The sequence below is a fragment of the Lolium perenne genome, chromosome 6 (genome assembly GCF_019359855.2).
Source record: "Lolium perenne isolate Kyuss_39 chromosome 6, Kyuss_2.0, whole genome shotgun sequence".
Classification (NCBI taxonomy): domain Eukaryota; kingdom Viridiplantae; phylum Streptophyta; class Magnoliopsida; order Poales; family Poaceae; genus Lolium; species Lolium perenne.
The window spans coordinates 131714449-131724838 of NC_067249.2; the positions used below are offsets into that span (position 1 = coordinate 131714449).

Below are 10390 nucleotides of genomic sequence, written 5' to 3' on the forward strand. Positions count from 1 at the left end.
CGGGCTCGAGCGCGAGATCACAGGCGAACCTGTCCCACCCCGTGTGCAGGTACATCTTGCCCTGCCCGTCGAACAGGACGTCCACGGTCCAGCGGCATAAGTTGCAGCTGGCCTCCTGTAGCTGCAACTGCGCCGGCTCGACGCCGTCGACGAACTCAGTGAACTTATCCGGGAGCCGCTTGATGCCGAGTGGGTCGTCGTCGATGCGGAGGAGGAACTCAAAGCAACGCTCCTCCTGCGAGGACGAGGAGGGCGACGGCGAGCGTGGGGTCGTAGCTGCTCCACCACGGCGGCCCCTGCCCCGGCCACGGGGGCGCCCAAGGCCGCGGCCTCGACCGCCTCGCCGGCCACCAAGACCGGCCATGGACTACCTCGTGGGCCTGGATGCGTCGCAGGAACACCTAGGCGGCGCTACGGTCGAGCTTTTTGTGGCGGCTAGGGTTTCTTTGGAGGAGTGGATGTGGAAGAAGAACGCGCACCCTCTTTATATAGGCCGGAGGCATGCGGTGGCTGCGGGACGCGTGACGTCGCCATTAACATGGTTGGCGGAGGTGGGCGGCCGCTCGGCAGCCGAGGCATCACCATTAACGTGGCGCAGAGTGCTGAAGCGACGCAGTCGCTGACGCGTTTGAGAAGACGCATCGACGCAGGGTCGCTGCCAGGAGGGCCCGACGAAACGTCCGCCAGACGCGAGCGGACGTTTCCGGACGTCCGCAGAGACGCATCCGAGACGCATATTTAGGCCAGGTTTGCGTCTCTACGGTCGGCCCGGTCACTTTGCGTCGCCCCGTTAGAGGTGGTGCTAGACACATATCCGGTCACGGCGGATGAAAACGGTCACTGAGCGACACTTTGCGTCGCGCCGCTGGAGATGCCATTATATATCCGACGTACTGAAAAAACTTAGGGTGGTTTTGAGGGCTTGAGGGATACGAGTGAAGATGCTCTGACCACTCCCTATCCGGGTCGTCTGCCTAGGCGTCCCCACACCACAAGGCACAACCGGAAAACCACGCGATGGAACCTTTGTTTCCTTTGTTTGCTCTTGTGACGATGGATGGGAACGGAGCAGCCGCGCCCGCGCCCGCGAGGCGTAGCCATAGATTTCCTCGCACAGCCACCGCACCACGACATGCTACTACGCATCGGCATCCACCATGCCATCCGACTCCGAGCCGCCCTGCCCTTGCCTCTACCTCTACCCACCCCTAGCTCGGTCACCATAAGTCGCCGCCCCACCCAGCACCAAATCCCGATCTTCCCCTGCGACAATCCCTAACCCCTATCGCCGCCTCCTGCTCCGCGCGCCGCCGCGGGGGTCACAAGATGCAGGCCGCTCCCCACCGCCGCCACCGATGGGTCAAGGAGTGGTTCGTCTCCCAAACCCCCCCTCCTGCCGCCCAATTCGACTCTGCTTCCGACCTTTCTTGGTTTTTTCGGTTCATGTGTGATTTGGATCTGAATTACTTGCGTTACTTCTCTCCCCTAGGATTCCGCAGGACCTGATCATCGCCGGCGGTCCGTGCGCGCTTTACAAGTGGGTGCGAGGTACGACCCCTACGTCACCTTCTTGCTCATGTATAATTGTATATAGAGAAAAAGAACCTGCTTGCTGTGACGTACTGTTGCTTACTGTCATCGCGACTGAAATTGCGGCCTGCCATGATCTTTGGCCGTTACTGTGGTTATCGTTGCTTAAATTACACCAAAGATTTATTTTAGAGGCTTCTTTTGGTTAATCACAGGTGCAGGATAGCCTGGACCAAATCGGTGTCCAGGCTAGTCTAATTGTGCCCCTCACTTAATCGTAAACCCCTACCTCTTTGTTTGGTTACTCTGACACGCGATATGATACAGCCATGTGAATTTCTCGATAAACAATGGTACATCAATACGACGAGTATATGTGTATTGCAAAGCCAAAAAAGAAAATGTTGACATCAGTTGCAGCAGGAGGGAGATAGTGGGGAGGATGTCGACCGTGCATTGTTTTGGGTAGTAACAACTAAGAATTATCAAGAAGTACTGTCATTTATTTTTTTGGTGCTGTAATTTCAAATCCGCCAATACTCCCCAGTACCGAATCACTAGGTATCGACATATCAATGTTGTATCCACTACCGATACAGCACTTAACCTAGCTTGCGACTTCCTGGAATAGTGCTTATGTGTCAAATGAAAAAAGTGTGTTATCTGTTCTTACCGTTTAGTTTATAATTGTGTGTCTCTGTTTGTTGTTCCTGTTGCATCAAGTATTTGTCTGCCCTGTCCGTGATACAGTGTACTTCAAATGCTTACGGTTGGAACAGTACAGCTTGACATGGGGGTTGTGAAGTTTCTGTTTGGTTTGTGCACACTTGAGACCAGTAAACCCATTAGTTTAGTGATGAGTTCTCTCATCGCAAATGGCAGAAGTTGACATTTCGTATGGAGAGTTTAATCAGCGATCAACGTGCCAAATGATTTCTGTTAAATTTCAATCTTTGCTTGTAGACAACATCGTACTCTTCCACACCTCTTCTTGTGTTTACAACTTAGTCTGAACAATTTAGTGCAATTTACCAATAAGGAGGAGCTACCTGAATATTTTTATTTTATTTGGTGTCCGCCTTTTTGTTTTAGCCTTCTCATTCAGCTAATACTGCTTTTACCTTATTTCTTTACAGAGGATAGATTGGCTGCTCTTAAATCCAATGACAAGGAACAAGTGACGGACTCTGCAAAGCCCGAGCCTACCACTGAGATTCTTTTCTTATGCAGCTATGATGGCTGCGGGAAAACTTTTGTTGATGCAGGGGCTCTTAAGAAACATGCCAACGTCCATGGGGAAAGGCAATATGTCTGCCACTATGAGGGATGTGGCAAGGTATTGTGCCGTGCCTATCTGTCTTGCCTACATTCCAAAGCCATTTCCATATGGCAGCGACATTGTTGAACTGAGTTTGCTTATCTGATTTTTTCTAATCTGATTTTGCAGAAATTTTTAGATAGCTCGAAGTTGAAGAGGCATTTTCTTATTCATACAGGAGAGAAGAACTTTGTCTGCCATCATGAAGGTTGTGGCAAGGTAATACTATGCTCTCTCTTGTATATTTCTATCATATAATTAGTAGGTGACAAGTTATCAGAAATATTTGATCTTGGGAAATAAATATTCTGTGCTGAATATAGAAGAGCACAATCCTTGGTTTTGGTTTTGAGTTCAACTGCCTGTCTTCGAGCTTTGTCGTTTCATTGTCTTTCTGTTAGCTGCATTTAGATAATGATGCTTTTAAGTTGTTACCAAGCAAGTGCATTTTTCTGTGCATCATTTGAAGTTGGCATGCACGCCGGCGAGAAATTGCTACCACGACATGAACTCATTCAGTCATTCTAAAAAGGACATGAACTGACGGTAGTATTTTTATGCAATTTAAGATCTTCTCTGTATCAAGGCAATACAGTTAAATAATAATAATCAAATAATACCAGAGGTAGGATTACAGAATGTTACAGGCTCATTCTGGAGTGGCGGTACCAGCAAGAGACTTGTTCACTATCTAGTATGTTTGAGAACTTGTGTTAAGCTTAGTAGGATGCACCGGATGTGTCATACTTTGTAATAGCTGGGAATGCAACTCAGTCCATTGACATTTTTGGGTCGTAGCTGTGGATTTGAGTCACTTGTGTATTAAATGTGATTTTTTTCCTGATTATTGCAGGCTTTCTCATTGGATTTTAATTTAAAGGCACACATGAAAACACATTTTGCGGATAACTATCATCTTTGCCCGTCCCCAGAATGTGGTCGAAGATTTACGCAGGAGTCTAAACTCAGGGCTCATTACAGGGCACAACATGACAAGGTAAGATGTATGGATATTTGTCAATTGTCACTTATTGCAGGACATATACAGATATACTCATTAGACTACAATTTGGTGTACAGAATCCAGGTGGGCCTGTAATGAACCTCCATAACCCAGTAAAACCTCTGGCAACACCGCCAGTTCCCTCGGCTGATCGTCCATACGTCTGCCCTTATGACGGTTGTGCCAAGGCATACATTCACGAGTACAAACTTAACCTCCATTTGAGGAAAGAGCATCCCAATCACTACGCGGATGCTGGTGCTGAAGCTGGTCCTTCGAGGGGCACCGCGTCGAAGAAATCCCGTAGAAGGAAGCCAAACCAAACACCCAACTTGCCGCTCAAGATCCCTAAGCGCAGTGAATACTCGGCCCCATCTCCAGCTGTCAGTATCCCTGAGGAGCACCAGTGGCCAAGGAAAGTGTTGTACGAGGAAGATAGCGAGGAGACCGAGGAAGAGGGAGAGAACCTCGAGGATGGCGGATCTAGGTACAGAGCTGCTAGCAGCGATGATGATGATGATGATGAGGAGACGGAGGATGAAGAATGAGCGTCTCATTGTGATTTTCATCGGGGTTACTGTGGACATAGCTTGTGAGCACTGGGTTACAGTTTTGCTGTGGACATAGTTTATGAGCACTGGGTTATATAGTTTTGCATACATGCATTGTGGTGTATATACTGAGGGTGGCTAGTTAGAAACATGCGAGTTACATACCTGCATGCAAATTCTGAAGGTCGGTTGTCCATGTCAGGCTATTAACTTTGGAAGGACAATAGATCATTGTTTGCATCCAGTATGTGCTTTGCGCTTCCGTGTTAAATTCCGTCGACTTGTGGTTCTTTCATGGTGCTGAATTGTCCGTGATATGGCTAGTTAAAGAGAAAAACCCCGGACACGTGCGTTTTGGATCTGCAGCAAAACCGATCCTAGCCCAACCGAGCAAGGGCTGGTTTCTTTTTGTTTTGTTTTTGAACTTGGATTTGTTTATTTTAAAGGAGAAGCAATGATAGATACTAAATTATAACAAGTATTAGCCAATGTAACTGCATGTAAATGACAAGTAAACGCGTTATGCTTTACTAGTACTATGTCCATGTCTGCATTCATATTTAGAAGAGATTTATTCAGATTTAGAAGAGATTTATTTATAAACAGAGGTACTCCCTCGGATCCATATTATTTGATGCTAAAATGGATGTATCTACAACTATAATATATCTAGATATATCTATATTAGTGTCAACTAATATGAATTGGAGGGAGTAATAGAAAAAACTATACATAAATAGCTTGTATTACATAGTATACGGTACTAAGAAACAAATAAAATCTTTGACATGGTGTTTTGGTTCATAGGTCTAAATGCACCTATGAAGAAAACTGCATTTTAAAGTTTATTCTAAATGTCAAAAAAATATGGAAAAAGAAATCCTTATGTTCACTCACAGAAGTTTGTGGAAAAAACATTTTGTGTGACCTACGTAAAAAAGATAAAAACATGTCACGTGAAAAGCTATTTTGATGAATCAACAAAAATTGTCTTTTTTATATAGCCCATAAAAAATATCATTTCTTTGCGAAACTTAGTGTGTGAACATAGGATATTAAGATGTACACCCAGATTTTTTTTTTCAATTTTTTTGACGTTCTAAAATATAATTTTAGACAACGAGTGCATCTACAGTTCTACCCCTATGAGCCAAAGAGGATTTTGTGAAAATCTTGCTTTTCGCTATCTAGCCACATGTAAATGACAAGTAAACGCGTTATGCTCTTGAACTGGAGACGTTACAACCAAACAATAGAGCATCAATGATTGCTCGTGTTAGTAAAACCTATACGAGCTAAGTTAAAACAGTCTAGGCATGGACAATCGAAGGGTCCAAACAGAAACTCCAGTTTGAAGACGCATTTGCCATAAAAAAAAAAGATCGACGAGGCGAAGGGCTCCTGAGAGCATCTCCACTCGTCTCCCCGATCGTCTCCCCGATGAGACCCCGAACGACGTTTTTTCCATCCGGACGGCGTAATTCGGCCTAGTCGCGCTCCCGGTTCCTCGTTTTCGTCCGGATTTGGGCCTAAATTCATTCGGCGATCCCACGCCATCCCCGGCCCCCCGGGGAGCTTTTGGGGACTCCGGACGAAACAAAAGCGCGCGTGGCCCCAACTTGTCGGCGACAATGGCCTGGGTTTGTACGGCAATACCCTCGTCTTCCCGATCTACGGCAATACCCTCGTCGAACGAAAGCTTTGAACTCTCAAGTGGTGCAACATAGATAGATTATATATATTTCGAATATAATTCGAATAAACATAAAAATTACATATAAAAACTTTAAAACAAACTTAAACTACTTCTTCTTCCTACATGGCCCCGCCTCATCGTCGTGGCGGCGACGCTTCCGGCTCGTCACCTCCTCGTCGGAGGAAGTTGGGTCCTCCTCCTCGTCAGTGTCCTCAGCCTCTTCGTCGTCCTCCTCCTGCTGCTCCTCCTCCTCTTCCTCGGCCTCTTCCTCGGCCTGCTCCTTGGCCTCTTCGTCCTCCTCCTCGTCGTCATCCCATGCGTCCTCCTCCTCGTCGTCATCCCATTCGTCCTCGCTGGCCGGCGGGGGGAATCGTCGCTGCTGGACGATGCAGCTTTATCCCACCAATGGTGCCATCCAGGCGGCTTCCCCTCGCTGTCGGTGTCCGATGGCCAAGAGAGATCGCTCATGGTTGACAGAGGATGGTGAGGAGAGAACAGATGAATGGCGTCGGCCGTCGGAAACCGTATATGTAGGTCTCTCGACGAAGAGAGCGGAGGTTGCTCTTCCGCGGAGTTCGTGCTCCATTACGGCGGTTCTCGCATCGAGGCCACTTCGACCGTTCCCGACGAGTCGTTTCGGCTCTCCAGACCACTTCGTGACGGTTCAATGCGTCGAGGGCACTCCGACGATTGCCCTTCCCGGTGACTGCACCGTCGCTATGCACGCGGTGGGTGCGCGTCAGAAGGCGACCATGGGCTCGCGGCTGGGAAAATGGGCCTCCCCAGGCCACAAAATACATCCATCTGGCGCTAAATAACGCCGGATTTCGGCCTGGGGAGCCCCAACGGCTGGGGATGCTCTGAAGACACCGTCTAGTGTGGAAAAGAACGGGTACCCCGGTCACTGAAGGGGCAAAAACCCTAACCCCCACCGCCGCCGCCTCCCCCACCCTCCCTCCTCCTCCTCGCCGCCTCCTGAGGCTGCTGCCGGCGAAGCCCGACATGGTCGATGATGGGGCAGCGGGGATCTTCTCGCGGGACCCCTGGTGCGGTGGTACGGAGGCCTCGACGATGCGGCCCTCCTCCCTCTCACCCTCCGCTCGGCCTCACCGGTGCTTGGGTGGCCACGGGCGAGGTGTTGCTCGTTGCGCTCAGGTCGGGGGCCACGGAAGCCAGGGCGGTGGCCGTGGATGGCGGAGACGGCGTCGACCTGGCGGCGGGTGGCGAGCGTTGGGTGTTGTTGTGTTGGAGATATGCCCAAGAGGCAATAATAAAATGGTTATTATAATATCTTTGAGTTTATGATAATGTTTACATACCATGCTATAATTGTATTAACCGAAACATTGATACATGTGTGTTATGTGAACAACAAGGAGTCCCTAGTAAGCCTCTTGTATAACTAGCTTGTTGATTAATAGATGATCATCGTTTCATGATCATGAACATTGGATGTTATTAATAACAAGGTTATGTCATTATGTGAATGATATAATGGACACACCCAATTAAGCGTAGCATAATATCACATCATTAAGTTATTTGCTATAAGCTTTCGATACATAGTTACCTAGTCCTTATGACCATGAGATCATATAAATCACTTATACCGGAAAGGTACTTTGATTACATCAAACGCCACTGCGTAAATGGGTGGTTATAAAGGTGGGATTAAGTATCCGGAAAGTATGAGTTGAGGCATATGGATCAACAGTGGGATTTGTCCATCCCGATGACGGATAGATATACTCTGGGCCCTCTCGGTGTAATGTCGTCTAATTTCTTGCAAGCATATGAATAAGTTTATAAGAGACCACATACCACGGTACGAGTAAAGAGTACTTGTCAGGAGACGAGGTTGAACAAGGTATAGAGTGATACCGATGATCAAACCTCGGACAAGTAAAATATCGCGTGACAAAGGGAATTGGTATCGTATGTGAATGGTTCATTCGATCACTAAAGTCATCGTTGAATATGTGGGAGCCATTATGGATCTCCAGATCCCGCTATTGGTTATTGGTCGGAGAGAAGTCTCAACCATGTCTACATAGTTCGCGAACCGTAGGGTGACACACTTAAGGTTTGATGTCGTTTAAGTAGATATGGAATATGGAATGGAGTTCGAAGTTTTGTTCGGAGTCTCGGATGGGATCCAGGACATCACGAGGAGTTCCGGAATGGTCCGGAGAATAAGATTCATATATAGGAAGTCACTTTCCAAGTTTGAAAATGATCCGGTGAATTTATGGAAGGTGGTTTCTAGAATTATCCGGAAATAAATTACTATGGAAGGAGGAGTCCCGGAGGGACTCCACAAACCCTAACCAGCCAACCAAGTGGGAGGGTGGAGTCCATGGTGGACTCCACCTCCTTGGCCGGCCAAGAAAAGGGGGAAGGGGAGAGTCCCTGTCCCTCTAGGTTTCGTCCATAAGGCAGTTTTTCTGTTGGGGTCTTATTCGAAGACTTTGGACAAACCCTTGGGGTTCCACCTATATAATGAGGAGGAGAGGGAGGGGGCAGCCCATGGCTTGGCCGCACCACCCCTGCCCCCTTGAGGCCGGCGCCCATGGCACCCCCTCTCCCCAAACCCTAGCACCCCTCCTCCACTACTTCTCCCGCATATGCTTAGCGAAGCTCCGCCGGAGATCTCCATCAACACCGCCACCACACCGTCGTGCTGCCGGGATTCCGAGGAGGATCTACTACTTCTGCTGCCCGCTAGAACGGGGAGAAGGACGTCGTCATCAACACTGAACGTGTGACCGAGTACGGAGGTGCTGCCCGATCGTGGCACCGTGATCAAGATCTTCTACGCGCTTTTGCAAGCGGCAAGTGATCGTCTACCGCAGCAATAAGAGCCTACTCTTATAGGCTTTGGAAATCTTCAAGTGTTAGTCTCGTTCATCCCCTCGTTGCTCCCATCTTCTAGATTGCATCTTGGCTTGGATTGCGTTCTCGCGGTAGGAAATTTTTTGTTTTCGATGCAACGAACCCCTACAGTGGTATCAGAGCCGTGTCTATGCATAGATGGTTGCACGAGTAGAACACAATGGTTTTGTGGGCGTTGATGCTCTTGTTGTCTTTAGTTTGAGTACTTTGCATCTTTGTGGCATAGTGGGATGAAGCGGCTCGGACTAACTTTACATGACCGCGTTCATGAGACTTGTTCCTCGTTCGACATGCAACTTGTATTGCATAAGAGGCTTTGTGGGTGTCTGTCTCTCCTACTATAGTGAAGATTCAATTTACTTTTCTATTGATAACATTAGTATCACCGTTGTGGTTCATGTTCGTAGGTAGATTAGATCTCTCCCGAAAACCCTAAACCACGTAAAATATGCAAACCAAATTAGAGACGTCTAACTTGTTTTTGCAGGGTTTGGTAATGTGATATGGCCATAATGTGATGATGAATATGTATGAGATGATCATTATTGTATTGTGGCAACCCGCAGGAGCCTTATGGTTATCTTTAAATTTCATGTTGAGTAGTATTTCAAAGTAGTTGTAATAGTTGCTACATGAGGTGAACAACCATGAAGACGGCGCAATGAACCTTGACGCTACACCGACGATGATGGAGATCATGCCCGTTGATGATGGAGATCATGTCCGTGCTTTGGAGATGAAGATCGAAGGCGCAAAGACAAAAGGGCCATATCATATCACATATGAATTGCATGTGATGTTAATCCTTTATGCATCTTATTTTGCTTAGAACGCGACGGTAGCATTATAAGATGATCCCTCACATTAATATCAAGATAATAAAGTGTTCTCCCCTCGTATGCACCGTTGCCAAAGTTCTTCGTTTCAAAGCATCTCGTGATGATCGGATGTGATAGATTCAACGTTCATATACAACGGGTGTAAGCCATGTTGCACACGCGGAATACTTGGGTTTGCTTGACGAGCCTAGCATGTACAGACATGGCCTCGGGACAACAGAAACCGAAAGGTTGAACACGAGTCATATGGATGATATGATCAACATGTTGATGTTCACCATTGAAGCTACATCATCTCACGTGATGATCGGTTTTGGTGTAGTGGATTTGGATCGTGTACCACTTAACAACTATGAGGGATGTTGTATTAAGTGGGAGTTCATTAGTAATTAGATTAAAACATGAACTAATTATCATAAACATAGTCTGAGTAGTATTTTGAATTAATTTTGTAGTATTGGCATCCGTTTACTACTATGCGCTAGTCTTGTAATTGAGATAGAAATACTGTTAAAATATGACAAGAAACTTTACGGATTGGTACCGTATTGTTAAGAATCA

The 10390-nt window shown here is 47.2% G+C and overlaps 1 protein-coding gene across 1 annotated transcript; it reads left to right on the forward strand.

Annotated features, from left to right (window-relative positions):
* The first annotated feature begins 1035 nt into the window (after nucleotides 1-1035).
* Nucleotides 1036-4646, forward strand: LOC127334525 (zinc finger transcription factor YY1). Its single transcript, XM_051361002.2, has 6 exons — nucleotides 1036-1370; nucleotides 1490-1548; nucleotides 2667-2866; nucleotides 2978-3067; nucleotides 3702-3845; nucleotides 3929-4646. Exons 1-6 carry the CDS (start codon nucleotides 1327-1329, stop codon nucleotides 4397-4399), a joined length of 1008 nt encoding a protein of 335 aa, XP_051216962.1. The 5' UTR covers nucleotides 1036-1326; the 3' UTR covers nucleotides 4400-4646.
* The last annotated feature ends 5744 nt before the right edge of the window (nucleotides 4647-10390 follow it).